Raw genomic sequence first — 27,578 nt, forward strand, 5'->3', positions numbered from 1 at the left:
AAGTGTGTCTGAGCTTTTAAGAGCAAGCTTTTTCCATTCCACTATGTTTTAATAAAGCCTCTATGGTGAGAACCCAGGTCACCAACCACATATATCTTCTCCTCCCCCAGATATTTTATTAAAGACCACATAGAGGGAAGGTGGCGACAGCCACTTCATGATGCACCAGGTTCAGCTTTGAGGTCTACAGTTTAGGAAATCTCTGGTTAGTTCTTTAGTTGTACCATATTTCCCAAAAAATAAGACCAGGTCTTATATTAATTTTTGCTCCAAAAGATGCATTGGGGCATATTTTCAGGGGATGTCGTTTTTTTCATGTACGACAATCTACATTTATTCAAATACAGTCATGTCATCTTCTTCTGGAACATCATCATAATGTACTAAATGTGTCCGTCTGGCTGATAATCTTAACTGGGGCTTATTTTCGAGGTAGGTCTTATTTTCAGGGAAACACAGTAAGTTCTCTCAAAGTCCACTCCAACTCTAATATTCTAATACTGCCTTCGTATTTGCCATCTCTTTTCAATTTCTTATTTAGGATCATTGTTTTTGACCCTTCCACATCTCTCATTAGAAGTGATTTGGTTAATATCCAAAATATATTTTAAAAACTCATACTATTCAAAACCAAAAAAACAAACAATGCAATTTAAAAATGGGCAGAAGACATGAAGAGACATTTCTCTAAAGGGACATACAAGATGGCCAACAGACATATGAAAAGATGCTCAATGTCACTCATCATCAGAGAAATGCAAATAAAAACCTCATACCAGTTAGAATGGCTATCATCAACAAGACAAATAATAACAAGTGTTAGAGAGGCTGTGGAGAAAAAGGAACCCTCATACACTGTTGGTGGGAATGCAGATTGGTGCAGCCACTATGGAAGGCAGTGTAGAGGTTCCTCAAAAAATTAAAAATAGAATTATCACATGACCCAGCAATCCCTCTCCTGGGTATATAACCCCCAAAAATCAGAAAACATTTATCTGTAAACATATATGTTCTCCAATGTTCACTGCAGCTTTATTTACAGTGCCCAAGACATGGAAACAACCAAAGTGTCCTTCGATAGATGATTGGATAAAGAAGATGTGATATATATATATATAATGGAATACTACTCTTCCATAAGGAAAGATGAAATAGTGCCATTTGTGACAACATGGATGGATCTTGAGATTATTATGCTAAGCAAAATAAGTCAGACAGAAAAAGTCAAGAACCATATGATTTCACTGATATGTGGGATATAAAACTGAAAACAACAATGGAAAACAAACAAATAAAGAAACAAAACTTTATAGACACAGACAATAGTTTAGTGGTTACCAGAGGGTAAGAGGAGAGGGGGGTGGTAGATGAGGGTAAACGGGATCAAATGTATAGTGATAGAAGGAGAACTGACTCTGGGTGGTGAACACACAATGGGATACATAGATGATGTATTACAGAATTGTACACCTGAAACCTATGTAACTTTATTAACCATTGTTACCACAATAAACTTTAATTAAAAAAAAGTGCAAATTAGTAGACATAATATAGTCACAGGGATATGAAATACACTATGGGAAATATAATCAATAATGTTGTAAAGGTTATGTAGGGTGCCAGATGGGCACTGGACTTATCAGGGGATCACTTCATAGACTGTGTAGATGTCTGACCAATATGCTATACATCTGACACTGAAGTAGAATAATATTGAATGTCAACCATAATTATATATATATATGGCCATGGGATGTGGAGTGCAGCATAGTGAAGATAGTCAATGGCATTGTAACAGCTATATATGATGTCAGAGGGATAGTAGATTGGAGATGCTATCACTTTGTGAGGAGTGTAAACTTATAACTATTACATTGCTTTGTACACCTGAAAGTAATAAAAAGAAGAAGGAGAAGAAGGAGGAAGAGAAGAAGAGATTTGGTCCTTTCTAAACCAACTTCAGTCATTTGTTCTTTCATTTTTCTATTTGTACTTTACCTTTACACTTTGTGTTTATGATCTCTCCTGTCTACTAAAACCTATGTCCGTAGGTTTATCTCTTCTGCTTTTAGAAGATTCATACTTTGCTCCTACTGGAGATTTAGTTTTGAATCCTTTCAAATGACAACAAATACAACAAAACTTCCACCTTATGTCTCATCTGTTTCTGGCATCTTAATGAGGGAGTCTGGTTCCCATGATTTAACCATACTTCTTTAAATGTTTTTAATACCTTTCTGCTCTAATGAATTTGTTTAGCCACAGTATTCCTCTGACAAATTTCCTAGCTTTTGAAAGATTCCTTTCAGCTGTTATCATTCCATGGCCAGAAAAATTACTTCTCATTGACAAATCATAACCTCCCTTCTTACATATAAACTCAATTAAACCATCTCAACAATTTCCCTTTAGAAAGTACACTCTAGAATGTTAATATGTGTTTAAAAATTCTGTAACTGTCCTTCAATTTCATGTTTTTATATTCTAAATATTTCTTCCTTTGTCAATATCTAATTATTTCTATACCTTCTTATAGAATCTTAAACAGCAGAACTAAAAGGAAACTTAAGAGGTCACCTGGGTCCATCTCCAACCTGGAACATTTATTCACACATTCATCAAACATTTATTGAGTACCTATGTGTAACACCCTGGCATTCAAAGATAAATAAAACAAAAATCTTTGCTCTAAAAAAAGCTCAGTCTAGTGGAGGACAGAGACAAACAAATAAATTACAGAACAACATGGGAAATGCTATAGCAGATGATAAATACAAAGTAGGAACACAGAAAAAAAGAGTGACCAAAAATGCTTTATAGCTCACAGAACAATTTCACAATCCATTAGTTCATTTACTTCTATAAACAACTCTGTGACACAGGCATTACAGGAAAGGAAATGGACAATCAGGAAGGCTATAGGACTTAACCAAAGTCATTTAACTATTAATAATAATGAGTGCTGGGATTCAACTTTCTTCTAATGGGTAAACATACCCATCAAAGTATGCTGACTCTTCCCTTTCCTACCTACCACTTTTGGGGTTACATAAAGGGAAAGTACATCATTTAATAATTTTACTTTCCACAATTTCATTTAGGGAGCACACATGTTCATTAGTCCAATTGCTTCTCCACCTAAATTTAAATCCATTTTTACACTGCCCATTTATATATTGTGAAGCACTGAAATTCTCGTTCAACCTACCACATTCTAAGAAATAAGAATCCCAGTACCTTTTGATTCTCTCTCCCATCTACCTGAGAGCCCTTAAACCACTTGAGGAAAATATGTCATTTGTATCATGCCTGGTTTATTGCTGGAAAATTACATTCAGTTCTACTAACAGAACTAGGAACTGAATCTGTTTTTTATCTTTTAATTAGCCACATGATTCAATCATACAGTAGACATTTACTGAGCACTTATTCCATTTAAGCCACTTATGCTCCATATAAGGCACTGGGTTATACACTGTGAAAGATACAGAAAAAGAATAAGACATAGTACTCACCCTTCTGCATTTTAGAATGCATAATGAGGATAAAACATATCACAAATAACTGCAATCTAAGGAAAACTGTGATAAGTGTTATAATAACAGTAATAGACTGTACAATATCAGAATGAAAGTGGTGGAATTTGAACTGGGCTGGGACTTAAAGAATGAATAGAAATTTGGCATTGGTAAATTGGAAAGAAGGGGTTACAATACATGGAAGAACATCAACAAAGACATGATACTAAGGGAATAAAATAGTAGCTGCTAACCAGTTACCATTTATTGAGCACTTATTAGGTACTAGGCACTGTTGCAAATGTTTTACATTATCCCATTTAATCTTCATAGCAACAATGTCAGGTAGATAGTACCATTATTTCCATACTACAGATGAGGAAATCTAAGATTAAAGAAGTAAAATAACTTGCCCAAATTCCCATGATTAATAAATATTATCTAAGGAGAGGAGATCCAAGATGGCAGAGTAGATAAACACTGTGCCTGCTTCCTTCTATGAACAAATTAAAATTACAAATAATTTTAGAAAATCAACCTGGAGAACCATCTGAAGTCTGGCTGAACAAAAGTTTTATATCTAAGGATATAAAGAAGAAGCTACGCCAGGACTGGTAAGAGGGGCAGAGACGTGGAACTGGCTAACCCCAAATCTCTGTGTGGCAGTTGACAAACATGAGGGGTATCTCAGAAATGGAGGTTGTCCCCAGAGGAGCGAGAACACCCAGCCCTACACTGGCCTCCCCAGCCCAGAGTACTGGTGCTGGGAAGAGAAGCTCCCACAACATCCGGCTGTGGAAAACAGTGGGGATTCTGACCATCTGGGTGGGTTGGAAGGCGGCAGAAAACCCAAGCATCCTCTTAGAGGATGTGCACACAGACTATCTCACCTGGGCTCGAGCAAAGGGACAGTAACTCAGGGGATGTCAGAGACATACAAAGGGCAGAGTGAGTTGTGGTGCTTCAAGTTGAGGGCTGGAAGACAGTCGCCATTTTCCTGTGAGGAGGTACTCTTCCCATGCAGCTGGTAGACGGGCCCCATCTTTCCTGTGTTGAGCCTGCCCCCACATGGCCGTATCTGAATCTGATTAGTCTGGTGAGCTCTGCAGCTCTGCCTGCTGGGACCCTGCCCCACCCAACTCCCCCAATGCTGCAGATACTTTCTCCAAGAGCAGCCAACCCCACCTGCTTTGCACTCTTTCTTGGAAAACTATCAGAGTCCAACAGACCCAGGTGGGCAGCTAATGGCCTCAGTGTGCTGCGAGACTTTTGATGAGTAGCTCCAGGCTCAGCACTGGCACCAAACAAGAATTTACATTAACCTGGTGACCACAACTCTTCCCACTCTCGTGAGTCCCTGAGACTCTTCTAATCCAACTTGCATACTGCATGAGGCTTTATCAGTGGCTTAAACTTAAGGGAGCTGGCAGATGGCAGCAGGCCTTGGGGTGTCCTGGCATTTTGAGGAGCTACCCCAGGCCCAGTACTGGTGGCAGACGTCCTCAGTTCACAGCATGGCCTCTCACATGACTTCAGGGTTAGCAGAGACAGCAAACAACTGTGGATTGCTTTGTAACTCCTACTAGGTAGTCCCTGGCAGGTCACAGGCAGTTGGTGACCTGGGCCTTCATCAGAGCCCCTCGCAAGAGGCCCCGGAACCAACATACTTGGAGGTTGACTTTGGACTACAGCAGAGCACTGCCCAATTAGCACCATAAGCAGCACACCCAAAGGGTGGTCTCAATAGGCACCAGAGCCCTCTGGGACCAATGCCAATCATGGTAAACTCCCAGCACCCCAGCCTGTAAGCTGTGGATGTGGCCAATCCCACAGCCAATCAGCCTGAGGACGTGGCCAATCCCACAGCTAATCCCACCCACTGAAGTGCCAATAGCAATCAAGACTCAACTATAACAGGAGGGCACACACTAACCACACAAGGGACACTCCTGGAACATCCAGCACAGGTGACCAGGGAGACTGTGCCACTGGGCCCCACAGGGCACCTACTACACAAGGCCACTGGTCAAAACTGGGGGACATAGTAGATCTACCTAATAGATAGAAACAAATGCAGAGAGACAGCGAAAATGAAAAAACAAAGAAATACTTCCCAAATGAAAGAACAGGAGAATACTCCAGAAAAAAAGAACTAAACAAAATGGAGGCAAACAACATACCAGAGACAGAGTTCAAAACAAGGGTTATAAGAATGCTCAAGGAACTTAGTGAGAACTTCAGAAAAGAGATAGCAAGCATAAAATAAGACAGAGAAACCATAAAAAAGAACCAGTCAGCAGTGAAAAATATAATAACTGAAATTAAGAATGCAATAGAAGGAATCAACAGCAGACTAGATGAAAGAGAGGATCAAATCAGTGATTTGGAAGACAAGGTAGCAGAAAACACCCAATAGGAACAGCAAAAAATAATTTTTAAAAATGAGGATAGTTTAAGAGACCTCTGGGACATCAAGTATTACAACATTCAAATCATAAGGGTACCAAAAGGAGAACACAGAAAGCAAGGGATTGAAAACCTATGTGAAAAAACAATGACTAAAAACTTTCCTAAACTGGTGAAGTAAATAGACATTCAAGTCCAGGAAGCACAGAGAGTTCCAAACAAGATGAACCCAAACAGGCCCACACAAAGACATATCCTAATTAAAATTCCAAAGGATAAAAACAAGGAAAGAATCTCAAAAGCAGCAAGAGAAAAGCAGTTAGTGACCTACAAGGGAGCTCCCATAAGATTGTCAGCTGATTCCTCAACAGACATTTTGAAGACCAGAAGGGATTGGCACACAATATTAAATGTGATGAAAAGTAAGGACCTACAACCAAGAATACTCTACCCAGCAAAGCTATCATTTATAATTAAAGGACAACACTGCATCAAAATGGTGGCGTGAGGTGAGCCTGTGTAAATCTTTCCAGGAATTTACAACTAATCGAACAACTATAACTACACAAAGGACTCCTTGCACAGCAGACAGGCAAGACGAAGAGGCCCACTACTGAATTCACCTAAAGGTAGGCGAATCGCGCAAGCAGGGGAGGAGGGAAGGGAGAAGTGTGGAGATGGAGCCGACCAGATGCAGGACGCAGAGCTAGATCATGGCTCCCAGCTCGCTGCATCCCAGAACAACCACAGATGTGGGAGACGGAAGAACTCGGACTGCTAGGGCTCCGTTTAATGCCCACAGGGCTGAGGGAACAGCATATAACATGGCTGAACCCAACGCTCACAACAGAGACCTCGGAGAAAAGACTGAGGGAAGAAGGCTGAAAAAGGTGGTTTAAGTCCTCACTGCGGAGCAGAGAACAGAAGCCTTAGGCACTGAGACTAGCCGCCCCCTCCCTAACCTCCCAAAGCTCGCCCCGCCCCCACCTGCCCCGTGCTAGAAGAGGAACAGTAGCAGTATCAGATCAAAAGAACAGAATATTTGCTGTTCTGAGAACTGTGGACTGCAGACAAAGATTTGCAGCCCAACTAGTTCTGACAGAGAGGAGGGAGCTGTGGAAGCAGGACTGGCTCTGGTGGTGGTCGCCGCCATTGCTCTGGGGAACCACTCACAACTCACCCCGCCCCTGGCCCCACCTATCTGGGTGGATCCCTGCAGGAGTAAACAGAACTGCTGACAAATACGGGCTCTGAATCTGGTTCAGGAAGAGCTTTGGAACTTCAGAAGATCTCCACATACCCACACGGACACTGAGCCCTGTGACCCAAGCGAACTAATAACAGAGGAGAAGCCCATCACCCAGGGAATCCCCCCATTGTGTGAGAAGCTGGAATAGTGCAGAAAAAACATAGCAACTCTACAAGCCAGGAGGGAGTGGAACCAAATATTCAAACTATTGAAAGAGAGAAATTATGAGCCAAGAATAATGTATCCAGCAAAGATATCCTTTAGCTATGAAGGAGGAATCAAGACCTTTCCAGACATACAGAAGCTGAGGGAATTTTCTAATACATGACCCGCACTACAAGAAATACTAAAGGAGGCTATTCGACCACCATCAACAGGGACAATTTGTGGCAACCAAAACATAAAAAGGGGGAGAGTAAAGGCCTGAACCGGAATATGGGAATGGAGAATGTAAGCATACTGAAGAAAATGGAATACTCTAATATCAAATTTTCTTTTACATAAACTTAAGGGTAACCACTCAAAAAAAAAAAAATCCAGAACTGAAATATATACCGTAATAAAAGAAGAAACAGAGGGAAACATCATAGAATACCACCACACAGAAATAATAGACGACAAAAAAAGGCAAAGAAACAATGGAGACACAGTCTTACCAGAAAACTAAAGATAGAATGACAGGAAATCCTCACATATCAATAATCATCCTAAGTATAAATGGACTGAAGTCACCAATAAAAAGGCACAGAGTAGCAGATTGGATCAAGAAACTAAACCCAGCCATATGATGTCTCCAAGAAACACATCTCAGCTACAAGGACAAGCATAGACTAAAAGAGAAAGGTTGGAAATTGATACTCCAAGCAAATGGTATCCAGAGAAAATCAGGTGTAGCCATACTGATATCAGATGAAGCAGACTTCAGGGTGAAAAGGGTAACAAGAGACAAATGTGGACATTTCATAATGGTAAAGGGGACTATACAACAAGAACACATAACAGTCATCAATATTTATGGCCCCAATCAGGGAGCACCGAAATATACCAAGCAACTATTAACAGAACTAAAGGGACAAATTGACCAAAACACAATTGTACTAGGGGACTTAAATACATCACTGACAGCTATGGATAGATCATCCAAACAGAAAATAAATAACGAAATAGCAGCCCTAAATGACACATTAGATGAAATGGACATAATTGACATATATAGAGCACTTCATCCTAAAACATCAGACTATACATTTTTTTCTAGTGTACATGGAACATTCTCAAGGATAGACCATATATTGGGACATAAAATCAGCCTCAGCAAATTTAAGGAGATTGAAATCATACCAAGCATATTCTCTGATCACAAGGTTTAGAAATTGGATATCAACTGCAAAAAGAAAGCAGGAAAAAACACAAATACATGGAGATTAAACAACATACTTTTAAAGAACGACTGAGTCAAAGAAGAAATTAGAGGAGAGATCAAAAGATACATAGAGGGATGATGTCATAGGAATGGCGGCAGCGGGGCGCACTTTCTGAGTTCTCCTCCGGATCTTATTACAAACGGGACCTATAACCCATCAAAGAACTCTTTGCTCATCACACAGAACAGCTAAGAGATTCGTGGAAGGAGTACTTGAAGTGCTTGGTGATTTGCTTTGTTCTGAAACTGCCCTACCAGGGCCCAGCTTAAGCGGCACAAGATTCAACATATCCAGAGGCCAACTCCAGACAAAACCAGAGTACTACTGGGTTTGACCTATAAGTCATACACCCAGAGGGAATTCTCTGCAGGCACTAGAGCCCATAGAGGCCAAACCATATTTAAGTGGTCAACCCTCACGCAGCAGAAAGCCCTGCGGTGGGCAGAGCCAAGTCTCACAATGAGTCAGCCTAGGAGTTAACCCCACCTACTCACAAGCAAAAAGCAATTAAAGATCTTCTTGAACAGGACAATATACACGACACAAGAGTCACCTTTGGAGCACATGCAGAGGAGAAGAACGAAGTACTGCGAGTCAAATACAAAGGACACATACTACATAAGATAACCTAGCAAGAACTAAGAACTCTAGGGGATCTACCTAATACATCTAAGCAAACACAGAGAGTCAGCCAGAATGGGGAAACAAAGATACACGTCCCAAATAAAAGAACAGAAAAAACCTCCACAACAGGAACCAAATGAAGCAGAGGTAACCAACCTTTCAGAGACAGAGTTCAGAACACTGGTGATAAGAATGTTTAAGGAGCTTAGAGAAGACATAAAGAAGGATGTAGAAATCATAACGAACAACCAGTTAGAACTAAAGAACACAATTACCGAAATTAAGAACTCACTTGAAGGAATTACCAGCAGGTTAGATGAAACAGAGGATCAAATCAGCGACTCAGAAGACAAGGTTGCAGAGATCACCCAAACGGAAGAACAGAAAGAAAAAAGAATAAAAAACAATGAGGATGGCTTAAAGACATCTAGGATAACATCAAGCGCAACAACATGCGCATCATAGGAATACCAGAAGGTGAAGAGAGGAAGCAAGGAATTGAGAACATATTTGAAGTAATAATGTCTGAAAACTTCCCCAACCTGATGAAGGAAACCAACATACAAGCCCAGGAAGTGCAGAGAGTTCCAACCAGGATAAACCCAAACAGGTCCACACCAACACACATTATAGTTAAAATGGCAAAGCTTAAAGACAAAGAGAGAATCCTAAAACCAGCAAGAGAAAGACAGAGGGTTACATACAAGGGAACTCCCATAAGACTATCAAATGACTTTTCTACAGAAACATTGAAGGCCAGGAGGGAGTGGCAGGAGATACCCAAAGTGATGGAAAACAAAGGCCTACAACCTAGATTGCTTTATCCAGTAAGGCTATCATTTAAAGTTGATGGAGAGATAAAGAGCTTTCCAGAAAAAAATAAGCTAAAGGAATTTATTACCACCAAGCCAGCATTGCAAGAAATACTAAAAGGATTTCTGTAAATAGAAGAAAGATCAAAACAAGCTAACTACAAATTTAAAAATGGCAATAACTATGTACCTATCAATAATCACTTTAAATGTAAACAGAATAAATGCTCCAATCAAGAGACATAGGGTGGCTGACTGGATAAGAAAGCAAGACTCTTGTATATGCTGTATACAAGAGACTCACCTCAGAACAAAAGACACACACAGGCTGAAAGTGAATGGTTGGAGTAAGATATTTCATGCAAATGGAAATGAGAAAAAAGCTGGAGTTGCAATACTTATATCTGACAAAATAGACTTTAAAATGAAGAACATACTAAAAGATAAAGATGGTCACTATATAATAATAAAGGGATCGATCCGACAAGAAGACATAACCCTAGTAAACATCTATGCACCCAACATAGAAGCACCTAAATATATAAAACAGGTACTGACTGACATAAAGACAGAGATCAACAGTAACACTATCATAGTAGGGGACTTCAACACACCTCTGACAACAAAGGACAGGTCTTCCAGACAGAAAATCAATATGGAAACAACAGCCTTAAATGATACATTGGACCACTTGGATTTAATCGATATTTTCAGAACATTTCACCCCAATGCTGCAAAATACACGTTTTTCTCAATCGCACATGGAACATTTTCCAAGATAGACCATATGTTAGGCCACAAACAAGTCTTGATAAATTTAAGAAAATTGAAATCATACCAATTGTCTTCTCTGATCACAATGCTATGAAATTAGAAATGAACTGCAGGAAAAAAACTGGAAGACACACCAATTCATGGAGGCTGAATAACTTATTACTAAATAATGAATGGGTCACGCAGGAGATCAAGGAAGAAATCAAAAAATATCTCGAGACAAACGAAAATGAAAACACCACGACCCAAAATCTATGGGATGCCGCGAAAGCAGTCCTAAGAGGGAAATTCATAGCTTTGCAGGCCTATCTAAAGAAACAAGAAACATCACTAATCAACAGTTTATCTTCACACTTAAGGGATCTGGAAAAAGAACAGCAAAATAAGCCCAAAGGGAGCACAAGGAAGGAGATAATAAAGATCAGAGCAGAAATAAATGAAATAGAAACCGGGAAAACAATACAAAAGATCAATGAATCCAAGAGTTGGTTCTTAGAGAAGATAAACAAAATTGACAAACCTTTAGCCAGACTCATTAAAAAAAAAGAGAGAGAGGACCCAAATTAATACAATCAGAAATGAAAGAGGAGAAGTGACAACGGATACTGCAGAAATACAAAAAGTTTTAAGAAATTACTGTGAGCAACTATATGCCAACAAATTTGACAATCTGGAAGAAATGGACAATTTTCTAGAGGCGTACAACCTTCCAAGGCTAACTCAAGAAGAAACAGAAAACCTGAATAGTCTGATTACCACCAGGGAAATTGAATCAGAATCAACAATCTCCCAACAAACAAAAGCCCTGGACCAGATGGCTTTACAGGTGAATTTTACAAAACGTTCAAAAAAGAATTATCACCTATTCTCCTCAAGCTCTTCCAAATAACCCAGAAGGAGGGAAGACTCCCAAACACTTTTTATGAGGCCACTATCACCTTATCCCCAAATCAGACAAAGACACGACAAAAAAAGAAAACTACAGGCCGATATCTCTAATGAACATAGATGCAAAAATCCTCAACAAAATATTAGCGAACAGAATTCAGCAATACATTAAAAAGATCATACACCATGATCAAGTGGGATTCATCCCTGGTATGCAAGGGTGGTTCAACATCTGCAAATCAATTAATGTGATACACCACATTAACAAAATGAAAAATAAAAATCACATGATCATATCAATAGATGCAGAAAAAGCATTTCATAAAATCCAACAGCCATTTATGACAAAAACCCTTAAGAATGTGGGAATAGAGGGATCATATCTCAACATAATAAAGGCCATATATGACAAACCCACAGCTAACATCATACTCAATGGGGAAAAGCTAAAACCATCCCCCCTAACATCAGGAACAAGGCAAGGATGCCCACTATCTCCGCTTCTATTCAACATAGTGCTGGAAGTTCTAGCCACAGCAATCAGACAAGAAAAAGAAATAAAAGGCATCCAAATTGGTAAGGAGGAAGTAAAATTATCATTATATGCAGATGATATGATACTATATAGAGAGAACCCTAAAGACTCCACCAAGAAGATATTAGAGCTGATAGATGAATTTAGTAAAGTAGCAGGACACAAAATTAATATTCAGAAACCAGTTGCATTTGTATATACCAATAATAAAACATCAGAAGGAGAAATTAAAAAAACAATCCCATTTACAATCACTCCAAAGACTATAAAATACCTGGGAATAAATTTAACCAAAGAAGTGAAAGATCTGTACTCAGAAAATTATAAGACACTGAAGAAAGGAATGAAAGAAGATATAAATAGATGGAAACACATATCATGTTCATGGATAGGAAGAATTAATATAGGTAAAATGTCCATACTGCCTAAGGCAATATACATATTCAATGCAATTCCTATCAAACTACGAACGACGTTTTTCACAGAAATAGAACATATAATCCTAAAATTTATATGGGACCATAAAAGACCCCGTATAGCCTCAGCAATCTTGAGAAATAAGAACAAAGTGGGAGGTATAAGAATACCTGACTTCAAATTATACTACAAGGCTACAGTAATCAAAACAGCATGGTATTGGCATAAAAACAGACACATAGATCAATGGAACAGAATAGAGAGTCCAGAAATAAATCCATGCCTATATGGCCATTTAACCCACTACAATGGAAGCAAGAATGTACGATGGGGTAAAGACAGTCTATTCAATAAATGGTGCTGGGAAACCTGGACAGACACATGCAAAAAAATGAAGCTGGACCACCTCCTTACACCATATACAAAAATAAATTCAAAATGGCTTAAAGACTTAAATGTAAGATCTGAAACCATAAAATACCTAGAAGGAAATATAGGAAAAAACTTCATAGACATTACCCGGAGTAAGATTTTTACTGATCTATCCCCTTGCTCGAGGGAAGTAAGAGAAAAAATAAACATGTGGGATTATATCAAACTAAAAAGTTTTTTCACAGCAAAGGAAACCATCAATAAAACAAAAAGGGATCCTACTGAATGGGAAAAGATATTTGCCAATGATATATCTAATAAGGGATTAATATCACAACTCTATGAAAAACTCACTCAACTCAACTCCAAAAAAACAAACGACCCAATTAAAAAATGGGCAGAGGACTTGAAGAGACATTTTTCTAAAAAGGACATACAGATGGCAAACAGACATATGAAGAAATGCTCAATCTCACTAACCATCAGTGAAATGCAAATAAAAACACCAATGAGATACCACCTCACCCCAGTCAAAATGGCTATCATCAATAAATCAACAAACAACAAGTTCTGGCGTGGATGTGGAGAACAGGTAACGCTTGTGCACTGTTGGTGGGAATGCAGATTGGTGCAGCCACTATAGCAAACAGTATGGAGGTATCTCAAGAATCTGAAAATGGAACTACCCTATGATCCAGTAATTCCACTCCTAGGTATCTATCCGGAGAAATTCAAAAATCTTTATGCATTCCTATGTTTATTGCAGCACTATACACAACAGCTAAGACATGGAAACAACAGAAATGCCCATCGGTAGATGACTGGATTAAGAAACTGTGGTACATTTATACAATGGAGCATTAAGCAGCCATAAAGAAGAAAGAAATCTTACCATTTACAACAACATGGATGGACCTAGAGAACATTATGTTAAGTGAAATAAGTCAGACAGAGAAAGATAAGTACCATATGATCTCACTTATTTGCGGATTCTAAAGAAAAGAATAAGTGAATGAACTAATCAGAAACAGTTTTGGAGACAAAGAGGAAAACTGAGGGTGCTAGATGGGCGGGGGGGGTGGGGGTAAAAGGGAAGGTGAGGGGATTATAAAACAATCAGTAACCACAAGATGGCCTCGGGGTTTTGAAAATTAATCTGGGGAACATAATTTGGTGGTTACCAGAAAGTAAGGGGGTTGGGGGGTGGGAGATGAGTGTAAGGGAATCAAATATATGGTGAAGGAAGGAGAACTGACTCTGGGTGGTGAACACACAATGTAATTTATTATTGATGTGATACAGAATTGTACACCTGAAATCTATGTAATATTACTAACAATTGTCACCCCAATAAATTAAAAAAATAAAATAAATAAAAAATAAATAAATAAATAAGCCATGGGGGGGGGGAAGATACATACAAACAAATGACAATGAAAATACATCCTACCAAAATTTTGGGGATGCAGTGAAAACAGTTTTAAAAAGGAAATTTATATCATTACAGGCCTATCTCCAGAAACAAGAAAAATCCCAAATAAAAAGCCTCATGTTGCACCTTAAAGAACTAGAAAAAGAAGAACAAATGAAACCCAAGGTCAGCAGAAGAAAGGAAATAACAAAAATCAGAGCAGAACTAAATGAGATAGAGAAAAAAAAATAGAAAAAATTAGTGTGACAAAGAGCTGGTTCTTTGAAAAGATTAACAAAATTGACAAACGCTTGGCTGGACTCACTAAGATAAAAAAAGAGAAAACGCTAATTAACAAAATCAGAAATGAAAATGGGGAAGTTATCATGGACGCCACAGAAATACAAAGGATCATCCAAGAATACTATGAAGGACTATATGCCACCAAATTCAATAACCTAGAAGAAATGGACAAGTTCTTAGAAACATATAGCCTTCGTAGGCTGAACCATGAAGAACTCGAAAATCTAAACAGACCAATCACCAGTAACGAAATTGAATCCGTCATCCAACAACGTCTCAAAAGCAAAAGTCCGAGACCAGATGACTTCACTATTGAATTCTACCACACCTTCAAAGAGGATCTACTATCTGTCCTACTCAAACTCTTCCTAAAAAAAGAAGAAGAGACAATATTCCCTAACTCATTTTATGAGGCCAACATTACCCTGATACCAAAACCTGGTAAGGATAACACAAAAAAAGAAAACTACAGACCAATATCTCTGATGAATACAGATGCAAAAATCCTAAACAAAATTCTAGCAAATTGAATACAATAATGTATTAAAAAGATTATTCATCACGACCAAGGGGGGTTCATCCCCGGGGCACAAGGATGGTTCAACATCCAAAAATCCATCAATGTGATAAATCAAATAAACAAAATAAAGGACAAAAATCCTATGATTATATCAATTGATGCGGAAAAAGGATTTGACAAGATACAACATCCATTTATGATTAAAACAGTTAGTAAAATAGGTAGAGAAGGAAAATACCTTAACATAATAAAGGCCATATATGACAAACCCTCAGCTAATCTCATAATTAATGGTGAAAAACTGAAGCCCTTTGCTGTACGTTCAGGAACACGACAGGGCTTTCCCCTATCACCTCTGCTTTTCAACATAGTGTTGGAAGTCCTTGCCAGAGCAATCAGGCAAGAGAAAGAAATAAAAAGCATCCAAATTGGGAATGAAGAAGTGAAATTGTCACTCTTTGCAGATGACATGATGCTGTGTATAGAAAACCCTAAAGACTCCACCAAAAAGCTCTTAGAAATAATCAACAAATACAGTAAAGTTTCTGGCTACAAAATCAACGTACAAAAGTCCATTGCATTCCTATATACTAAGAATGAAATCTCAGGAAAAGAAATACAAAAAACAATTCCTTTTGCAATCCCAACAAAAAGAATAAAATACCTAGGAATAAACTTAACCAAGGATGTGAAGGACCTATATGCTAAAAACCATATGACATTTTTGAAAGAAATTGAAGAAGACACAAAGAAATGGAAAGACATTCCGTACTCATGGATTGGAAGAATCAACATAGTTAAAATGGCCATATTACACAAAGCAATATACAGATTTAATGCAATCCCCATCAAAATCCCAATGGCATTTTTTTAAAGAAATAGAACAAAAAATCATCAGATTTGTTTGGAACCACAAAAGACCCCGAATATCCAAAGCAAACTTAAGAAAGAAGAACAATGCTGGAGGTATCACACTCCCTGACTTTAGCTTGTACTACAGGGCTACAATAATCAAAACAGCATGGTATTGGCAGAGAAACAGAAACATAGACCAATGGAATAGAATTGAGAACACAGAAATAAAACCACATAAATATGGACAGATAATTTTTGACAAAGAAGCTAAAAACATACAATGGAGGAAAGACAGCCTCTTCAATAAATGGTGCTGGGAGAATTGGAAAGCCACGTGCAAAAGAATGAAACTGGACTGCTATCTGTCACCATGTACCAAAATTAATTCAAAATGGATCAAAGACTTAGGCATAAGACCTGACACAATAAACTGCATAGAAGAAAACATAGGTACTAAACTTATGGACCTTGGGTTCACAGAGCATTTTATGAATTTGACTCCAAAGGCAATGGAAGTCAAAGCTAAAATAAACGAATGGGACTATATGAAACTTAAAAGCTTCTGCACAGCAAAGCAACCATTGCACAGCAAATGGAACCATTGACAAAATAAAGAGGCAACCAACTGAATGGGAGAAGATTTTTGCAAACAGTGCCTCCGATAAGGGGTTAATATCCAAAATATACAAAGAACACATGCAACTCAATAACAAAAAAACAAACATTCCAATTTAAAAATGGGCAGAGGACCTGAAGAGACATTTCTCCAAAGAGGACATACAAATGGCAAATAGACATCTGAAAAAATGCTCAACATCACTTATCATCAGAGAAATGCAAATAAAAACCACAATGAGATATCACCTCACCCCAGTCAGAATGGCTATCATCAACAAGACAAATAGTAACAACTGTTGGAGAGGCTGTGGAGGAAAAGGAACCCTCATACACTGTTGGTGGGAATGCAGACTGGTGCAGCCGTTATGGAAGGCAGTGTGGAGGTTCCTCAAAAAATTACGAATAGAATTACCATATGACCCAGCAATCCCTCTCCTGGGTATCTACCCAAAAAATCTGAAAACATCTATACATAAAGACACGTGTGTTCCAATGTTCATTGCAGCTTTGTTTACGGTGGCCAAGACTTGGAAACAACCAAAATGTCCTTCGATAGATGAATGGATAAAGAAGTTGTGGTATATATACACAATGGAATACTATTCGGCAGTAAGAAAAGATGATATAGGAACATTTGTGACAACATGGATGGATCTTGAGATTATGATGCTAAGCGAAATAAGTCAGACAGAAAAAGCAGAGAACCGTATGATTTCACTGATGTGTGGTATATAAACTAAAAACAACAAAAGAACAAGACAAACAAATGAGAAACAAAAACTCATAGACACAGACAATAGTTTAGTGGTTACCAGACGGTAAGGGGGGTGGGGGTGGGAGATGAGGGTTAAGGTGGATCAAATATATGGTTATGGAAGGAGAACTGACTCTGGTTGGTGAACACACAGTGGGATTTATAGATGATGTAATACAGAATTGTACACCTGAAATCTATGTAATATTACTAACAATTGTCACCCCAATAAATAAAATTTAAAAAAAGTCATAGGAGGGCTGAATGGATAAGAAAACAAAACCCTTACATGTGCTGCCTACAAGAGACTCACTTCAGATCAAAAGAGACACACAGACTGAAAGTAAAGTGATGGAAAATGATATTTCATGAAAATGGAAATGAAAATAAAAACTGAGGTAGCACTACTTATACCAGACAAAACAGACAGATACAGAGAACAATTTGATAGTTTCCAGATGGGAGGGGGGTTGGAGGGCTGAGTAAAAATGGGAAGGGTTTAAGAAGTACAAATTGGTTGTTACAAAATTGTCATGGGAATGTAAAGTATAGCATAGGGAATATAGTCAGTAGTATTGTCATAACTATGTATGGTGTCAGATGATTACTATATATATCAGCTGATCACTTTATAAGTTATGTAAATGTGTAATCACTATGTCGTATACCTGAAACTAATATAATATTGTATATCAACTCTAATTGAAAAATAAAATGTTTGAGACAGAGAAATACAGAAATACAGAAAGGAAGGAAAGAATGGAGGGAGGGAGGGAGAAAGAGAGAAAGAGGGAGGGGAATTAGGGAGTGTGGGAGGAAGGGAAAGAACATGGTAACTATGTGAGATTATGGATATGTTAATTAGCTTGATTGTGGTTATTATTTCACAATGTATACAATATATCAAAATATCAAGTTGTATACCTTAAATGTAAACAATTCCTATTTGTCAATTATAACTCAATAAAGTTGAAAATTTAAAAGAAAAGAAAACCTTCCTTATTTAGGCTAAGAGGAAATACTTCTCTCCACTAATAAAAGGCTGATTTGAAACTTAAAACGCATTATTACTTTTCAAGTTATTACTTGTTATAAGTAATACATGTTATTATTTAAGTAATTATTTTAAAGCTAATAAATTACACCCAGGAGATAACTCTTTAAAACTTGCTTATTAAAAATTACAATTCCTATGTTTTCCTGATTGTAAAAGTAATTGGTGACACGTTTAAAAAATTTGGAAAATGCAATACAATTAAAAAATAAAAATCACCAAACTTTGACACATTTTTAAAAAAGTAAATCTAAAATAGTCTCCTTCACACTCTGGTCCCTCAATGTAGTAACCTACCCAGAAGACAACCAGTGTTAACAGTTGCTTTTCCAATTAACAAAACAGTTTTCTTTTATTTTTACAAAATTGTGGTTTCACATTGCATCATTTCATAGTCCATGTAAACCTGAGTCATGTTAGTATGAATTTGTAATTTTTTTTATTTTTCTGTGTAAAATATTTTCAAAATTGATCCCATAAAAAAATATAAGAACAGCTCATCATGCATTGCAAATGAAAATGTTTTCAGACATTAATTGTTCAACTTGGCTAATCAAACTTATTGATATAGTATATTCTAATTCTTTTACATTTTCTATTTCAATGATGTAACTTATTTTTATGATAAAATTGAACATCTATGTGATAAAAAATGAGCCATTATCATTCATCTTAAACTACAAAGGCAGAGTTTCAAGGGCGATTTATATTTATTTCCTCCACAGTGCCTTGCCTAATGTCTTAAATATAGTAAAAAACAAAACAAAAACAAAACACAACAATAAGTATGTTGAATGAATAAGTAAATGATGCCAAGAATAGTAGATGGTTTACTGATTGGTTCTTGCATGCAATATCCCTTGTATTACAGCCAGTATAATGACTTTTCCACAATGGCACTTTCTTGGCAAATTTGTTCAGTTTTGGATTCATCTGTGCTTGAACTTGAAGCAAGAAATATCTGAAATATTGTCAAGGACATTGCTTTCTTACATGAATGTATTAAAGCATTCACCTCAGGAAAGACCACCCATTTCTAGTTCCCTTGAAAAAAGTTATAGAAAAATCAGATGGCTCTATTCAAGGTGGTGAAGGGGAAGGGAGCACATTGTCCTTATTTTAAGTAAGTCAAAAATTCTGACGTACATATATTTGATGTGCAAAGTTGTAATATTCAATCCTTTCAATAATCTTATCTTTTTCCCTGGAGTTTAGAGGAAAACAAGCAACATGTAAATAAAAACTTATGATTCTACTGGATCTATCACTGTATTGCATCATTTATGACATTCTATTCAGCCACAGAGCATTACTAAAGCATTTTCTCTTACTTTGTCACTAATTAGTATATAATATAACTGACTTTACTGTATATAACATTAATTTTAGAAACTCTTCCACTACTGTGACACACATCTAGCATCAAGGACATGAGAATTTTGTATCAAATAGGAATTAAAATACCACATAACAATTAAGATATAATCTACTACTTTTTACTTAAAGAAAAAAAAAACTGTCCTGCAGAACAAATCAAGGAAATAATTTGTTTTTAATGAAACATGCTGTGGACTGAATGTTTGTGTCCCCCCAAAATCCATATGTTGAAGCCCTAATCCCTAATGTGATGGTATTTGAAGTTGGGGCCTTTGGGAGGTAATTAGGTTTAGATGACATGAGAGTGGGGCCTTCATGTTGGGATTAGTGCCCTTATATGAAGAGACACCAGAGAGTTCACTCTCTCTCTCTGCCATATGAGAACACAGTAAGAAGACAGCCATCAGCAAGCAGGAAGAGAGCTCTCACCAAGACCTGACCCTGTTGGTGCCCTGATCTCAAACTTCTTAGTGTCCAGTGCTGTGAGAAAATTAATTTCTGTTGTTTAAGCTATGGTGTTTGGTATGGTAGTTCAAGCTGATTAAGACAAAACATATCAAAGAATTTGGAGGTAAAACACTAATCAAGTCAGCAGTTTATCAGCGAGGTACTGTGAGAACAACACTGGGCAGGATGCAGGGGGTACATTTGGTTATATATAGCCAGGGCTCCATTACTGATGTCACATGTGACTTTGAACATGTTGTTCCCTGGCTTGGTCACTGATTTAGCATCTCTATAATTAAGGAACTGAATGAGCTATTCTCAGAGCCACTGCCACTCCACTTTGACTATGACTCTACCTTGGAATTGCAGTCGCTAATGACACTGCAGTAACTAGGTGATACAGGAAGAAATAATCACTGAAGGCAGGGATGAGGCAAATAACACAATGTGGTGCATAAATTGTCACTCTAACATGATATACAATGTATAATTGAGATGAGCATTTATGAAATCTGCTTCAAAAACAAAGATCAAAACCCAATACAGCAGCACCATTGCCATCTCTTTGTACTAGAGGTTAAGATGTACAAAAAGATGCAAATAATGCAGATAAAACAGAAAGAGATTTCTGTGGTTACAGAAAACACAGTGGTCATTCATCTCCTTTCTACTCTTCATTATTGTGTACAATGATTTTTCCAAGATGAAGTATAAGGAAGACTATAATTGCATAGAGAAAAGAGAACGTGAGATACTAACCCAGGACAGAGTAGTGCCATTAGCAAAAAATTTCTCTTCCATTCAACACCTTTAAATGCTGAAGAAGTAAAAGACAGAATAGTTACTGTAGCAACTTGATTTAATCCACTTTACAAATACTTTATAGTAACCAAGACACAATTACATTTTGATAAGTCAGCTAAAATTTCCCATGCAATTTAAAATTTTTTATAGCATTTTAATTTCTACATTTAACACACTAACTTACTGGAATAATAATAATGATAATAATAATGATAAAAGTAATGCTTACTCTTATACATTTTAGCAGACACGTATCCAGCAGGAGTTCCCAAAAGGACCCATAACACAACAGTACAGGTCATTAAAGCTCCTCGATTGGCAGGGGAAAGGAAACCAAGGCAGGCCAGAACTAAGGGTACAAAAAAGAAATATCAAACCAGTGACAATAATAGCCTCAAAAGCACATATGACTTTATAATGAATTAAATACAACCTTACTAAGACATATTATATGAAACAGCACGCAAATTCTCTGATGTGAATACTTAAGTGACACTGCAAAGTATGTTATTCACTTAGCTAATTCTTTGACAATGTTTTTCTTAATGAAAAGTTCTGATTTTCAATACAAGGCAAATGAAATAAGTTTTCAAGTTGGATTTAGTATTTAATTTCACTGTTTACATCAAAATTAAACAAAACATCTCCCCCTTCCCTACTCCAATAGTCACTCCATGAACAGGAAATAATTTTTCCTACAAAAATTTCCTTCTGTTTCCTTTTATTCAAGGTGAGGAATAAAAAAAAGTGAGACTTGGTCTCAGGAAAATATAACTTTGAGAGCTGAATTTTAAAATTATCATTGACATATGAAACACTTAATAAGCCATTTTTTACAGCAGCTTTGTTTATGAAAATTGCTACTCTATCAAAAACTGACAAGCTCCATTATTAGTTTATAAGTGAAGGCATCCAGGGTTCATCAGCCATTGTAAGCCTACGAAAGATGTCATTTTACTTATACATTTAAAGACCAGCACTTAGACTTGCCATAGAATTTCAAGATGCTAGTCTTTGAATTATAAACTCCTTTAGTCCACTTAAAATATGATTCTACCTGCATGCTGATTTTCAAGAAAGCATCTATTTTGCAAAGCAAGGAGTATGTGTATTGGACATTACAATAAATTATTCAGAACTGAAGAAGCTATAAAAGGTCTTTGATATAGGAACATGTTCAGACTCATATCCCTAATTTGAGAACACAGAAATGTAAGTACTAAAAAATGCAAACTTCCTTAAATTTTAGGGTATTAATTTTCAAAGTCCTTTTGTACACATGAATCAAAGTTTGACATATGTTGGCAGTTCATTAAGATTGTTTAAGATGATACATATTGATCTGAGCCTACTCACATAATGTAATAAATGTCATAATCAAAACTTGTATTCCTTGACCCAGGAAAACTGACAGCAACATTCCATTCCTTGGAGGTCTGAATACATCCCCATGAATTACCTTCCAACCAAACTCCTCCTGGTTATCTTCCTGCATAGGAGAAACTCTTTAATAAACATACCAGTTACTATGACAGAAAGTTACAAGAGCTTTGAAATTTAGATGAAACTGAATTTTCCTCTAAAAGCAGACTAACTGGAAATCAATGGCTCATTTTAGATATAACAGGTCTTTGGAAGGTATGGAATCCTGTCATACAAAAGAGTCATCCCCTTACTCTAAGTTTTGCATTGGAGGGAATGTATTAATTATATAAAGCACATAACTGGCTTGATTTTCATGAAGAAAGTGAAATGATTTAAGATATACAAAGAATTTAACTAATTTTTATAGAAATTAAAAATTCACTAATATAAAAAAATTCACTAATATACAAATGATTACAAGAGTCAAAACAGTATAACAGATAAAAACTAAATTTACCTAAATTATAGTATTTTTCAATTTTGGCACATTTATCTTATGCTCCAAATTAATGAAAATCTTAAATAATGATTAAAAAAAGAAAGCTCAGAAACACATAAAAAGGAATATAAAAAGTTTATCAACTCTTTGATAAAATAACTCTCTAATAAATTTACCCATACTTTTTAAGAATCTACACAATTCTATAATTTCTTTTTTATTAAATTTACAGGGGTGACAATGGTTAGTAAAATTACATAGCTTTCAAGTAGATATTTCTATACACATCATCTATATATCACATTGTATGCTCACCACCCAGAGTCAGTTTTCCTTCTATCACCATATATTTGACCCCCTTTAACCTCTTCTACCACCCCTCTCCCCCTTACCCTCTGGTAACCACCAAACTGTTGTCTGTCTATGAGTTTTTATTTGTAATTTGTGATTCAATAGAATATGCAAAATAACTATGTATCAAAAATGTGTTGTATTTAAGGTGTTATACTGTAAGAAGAAATACAGCATTGAGAACTGGGCAGAATAGTCATTCAAATATTTGCTGAATCAAATGTGTGCATTTTTACTTACGGATGCATTCATGTGATTATATCTCATAATATCTCTATGGAGAGTCCTTAATATAACCATAGCCACCATTCCAGATAAGAAGAGAACAATAACAAAGGAATTCATAATACTAAAAAATGTAAAAAGAAAAAAGAGAGAGAAGTTAAATCTCAAGTTCCTTATTTGAACAGTAAAAATAAAATGTGTGTATATATAAGAGACATTCAAATTATCATTATGTTGATCAGTTTTCTAAAGTTAAACTCAGATTAAAGGCTCAATACATCAATATATTAAAAGAACTTAAAGCTCCATCACCAAAGTGTATTACGAACAAAGCAATAGAAGCAAAACTATTCTTAAGGTTATTTTAGAATTTTTTAAGAGTACATTCCCAAAAAGAAACACAGAGAAGTGAATAAGATCAGTAACACAAACTTAGTTTCAGAGTATGGAACTGGAAATGAAAGTTCAAGAATTAAGGTTTAACTAATGGCTGACTGACTTCTTAGCTGACAGACCAAGGCTATATAGACTTTTAAATTTATCGCTCTGTGAGTTTCAGGACAAAGACCCCATGGACAAATTACCTACCAGCTCTTACTGTTTCTAAAATTAAAACTTAAAAAACTATCCCCAAATCAAAATCAACACTTTTTGCAATCCCACCATCCAGCCAAACCCAAACACATTAAAAAATTTCACCAGAATCTACGAAAATGTCAGCATTATTTTAGAAAGATGCCAATAGGATAATTGATGTCTACAATGTCTCTTAAACATCATAAGTCAATTAGCTCATGACAGAAACTAAAGTACATTTATTGATACATTATAAATATTAATACTATTAGAGATTAGCACCACAATCTATCTGGAGGCCCTTCACTTTCACAGCTCCTGTAAAGAAACCTTTTAAATAAATTTTATCTAAAGAGTTTCTGGGCAGGGAGGTGGAGGAGGTAAATGCTGTGCTCACATTCTCCCACCACCACATCAAAATTACAACTAAACTACAGAACAACCATCGTGGAGAACTGCCTGAAGTCTAGCTGAACAGAAGTCCTATAACTAAGTATATACAGAAGAAGCCATGTCGAGGCTGGTAGGAGAGACAGAAATGCAGAACAGGCTGGTCCCATACCCACATATGATGGTTAAAAATTGGGAGACATATCTCAGTTGCAGCAGTCCCTCCTGAGGAGTGAGGAGTTCCAGCCCCACACCAGGCTTCCGAGCCCAGAGTTCCAGGGCTGGGAAAAGAAGTCCCCACAACTTCTGGCTGTGAAAAGCATCAGAGATTGTGGCTGAGTGAGACAGAGGATGACTGCAGTCCCAGGTGATCCTCTCAAAGGGCCTGCACATGAACCTACTCACAAACGGACTCACTCGCTATGAGCTCCAGCACTTAGGCAGCAGCTCAAAAAACAATAGAGACATACGGGGAGGAACTGAATTGTCTGATGTCAGGGAGAGAGCTGGAAGAGCAGCTTTCTCCCATACAGAAGTGCTGGCAGAAGCCATTGTTCCTTTGTTGAGCCTGCCCACAACCCCACACAGGTGGGTGCCGTATATAGAACTCCATCAACCTAGCTACTAACACTGCTGCCCTGCCCTGAAACAAAAGCAGGTGATTCCTGAAACAAGCAGCATCTGACCTCAGTATATCCCATACCTCTTGCTAAACATCCCGAAGCTTGGCACAACTGGCAGCCAGACTCTGTTCACAGCTTAGCCTCTCCCAAGCACCTCCAAGCCCAGTACAAGTGCCAACTATCTGCAGATCACTTTGTAGTTCATACCAAGTGGTCCCAGGCAGAGCACAGGCAGCAACTGAACTTGGTCTGCACCAGAGCCTGCCCAAGAGGCTCCAGAACCAATACACCTGATGGCCAGCTTCAGACAACACCAAAGCACTGTCCAACCACCTCCACAAATGACATATCCAAAGGGCAGACTGGGCAGGCACAAGAGCCTTACTAAAGCAAATCCTGCTCCATCGGGTGAGCCCCTGCACAACAGCTCTTCACTGTAGTCACAGCCAGTCCTCACAACTAATCAGCCTGAATGTCAATCCCTCCTATTAACAGATTGTCATTCCGGGTGTCATGCAGGGTCTCTGGTCCCGCTTCCCACATAAGAACGCAGGATATGGTGAGGCCAAAAAGGAACACCCACAGAGCCATAAATAGGGGAATCATACCACTATATTCTTGCTGGTGGCTGGGTTGGAGACACAGGAAGCAGGAGCCATACTATCCGAAACCTGCTGTCCACTTCTCTCTGCCAACCAACCTCACTTGCTAACTGCAATCCACGCTTGCTAGCTCAGACACCATCTTCTTGCTAGCCCCCATTTTCTGCTAGCGTAGCCATAGCAGTTATATTAGTAGCCAATGGCTCACTGGTTACAGCTGATGGCCAACTAGCCACAGCTGATGGCCAACTAGCCACAGCTGATGGCCATTTACTACCTGAGCCAGCACCTTTCCACGTGAGAGCCAGAGCCTGGAAACTGCACTCCTGGTTCTGTCCCCACACAGACCAACAACAATCAAGGCTCAACTAAAACAGCAGGGCACACACAACCCACATAAGGGACACACGAGGAGCACTTGGCTCAGGTGAGCAGGGTGACTGTGCCACTGAGCCCCACAGCACACCTACTACATAAGGCCACTCTACTAAGACGAGAAGACATAGCAGTTCTACCTAATACATAGAAACAAACACAGGGAGGCAGCCAAAATGGGAAAATAAACATGTCCAAAATAAAAGAACAGAGCAAAGCTCCAGAAAAAGAACTAAACAAAATGGAGACAAGCAATCTACCAGACCCAGAGTTCAAAATACTGGTTATAAGGATGCTCAGTGATCTCAGGGGGAACTTCAACAAAGGGATAGGAAACATAAAAATGGAGATAGAAAACATAAAACAGAAGCAGTCAGAAATAAGGAATACAATAACTGAAATCAACAATACTTTAGAGGGTATCAACAGTAGATTAGATGAAGCAGAGGATTGAATCAGCAATGCAGAAAATAAGGTAGCAGAAAACATCCAATCAGAACAGCAAAAAGAAAAAAGAATCCAGGTTCTAGTCAAGCTGACACAATAGGTATACACTGCGCTTACCATCTCTCACGATCACGTCAAAATTACAACTAAACTACAGAACAACCATCATTGAGTATTGCCTGAAATCTTGCTGAACTGAAGCCCGACAACTAAGGACATATAGAAGAAGCGACCTTGAGACTGGTAGGAGGGGCAGAGACGCGGAAATGGCTGATCCAAGACCTACATGTGACCATTAAAAATTGGGGGTATAAAAGACTCCACCAAGAAGCTATTAGAGCTGATAGATGAATTTAGTAAAGTAGCAGGATACAAAATTAATATTCAGAAATCAGTTGCATTTGTATATACCAATAATAAAACATCAGAAGGAGAAATTAAAAAAAACAATCGCATTTACAATCGCTCCAAAGACTATAAAATACCTGGGAATAAATTTAACCAAAGAAGTAAAAGATCTGTACTCAGAAAATTATAAGACACTGAAGAAAGGAATGAAGGAAGATATAAATAGATGGAAACACATATCATGTTCATGGATAGGAAGAATTAATATAGTTAAAATGTCCATACTACCAAAGGCAATATACATATTCAATGCAATTCCTATCAAACTACCAATGACGTTTTTCACAGAAATAGAACATATAATCCTAAAATTTATATGGGACCATAAAAGACCCCGAATAGCAAAGGCAATCTTGAGAAATAAGACAAAGTGGGAGGTATAACAATACCTGACTTCAAATTATACTACAAGGCTACAGTAATCAAAACAGCATGGTACTGGCATAAAAACAGACACATAGATCAATGGAACAGAATAGAGAGTCCAGAAATGAATCCACGCCTATATGGCCATTTAATCTACGACAATGGAAGCAAGAATGTACGATGGAGTAA

The 27,578-nt window shown here is 37.5% G+C and overlaps 1 protein-coding gene across 1 annotated transcript in view; it reads right to left on the minus strand.

The window, feature by feature from the left end:
- The window catches only part of LOC117028114 (transmembrane 9 superfamily member 2-like), a 121,078-nt gene that overhangs the window by 22,044 nt on the left and 71,456 nt on the right, over nt 1-27,578 (minus strand). Inside the window, exons 9-12 of the mRNA XM_033116281.1 lie at nt 23,618-23,726; nt 22,519-22,651; nt 21,392-21,511; nt 21,118-21,175 (exon numbers count right to left, since the gene is read on the minus strand). Of these exons, the coding sequence (XP_032972172.1) occupies nt 21,118-21,175; nt 21,392-21,511; nt 22,519-22,651; nt 23,618-23,726 (420 nt within the window). The remainder of the gene's footprint in view (nt 1-21,117; nt 21,176-21,391; nt 21,512-22,518; nt 22,652-23,617; nt 23,727-27,578) is intronic.

The sequence above is a fragment of the Rhinolophus ferrumequinum genome, chromosome X (assembly GCF_004115265.2).
Source record: "Rhinolophus ferrumequinum isolate MPI-CBG mRhiFer1 chromosome X, mRhiFer1_v1.p, whole genome shotgun sequence".
NCBI classification, from domain to species: domain Eukaryota; kingdom Metazoa; phylum Chordata; class Mammalia; order Chiroptera; family Rhinolophidae; genus Rhinolophus; species Rhinolophus ferrumequinum.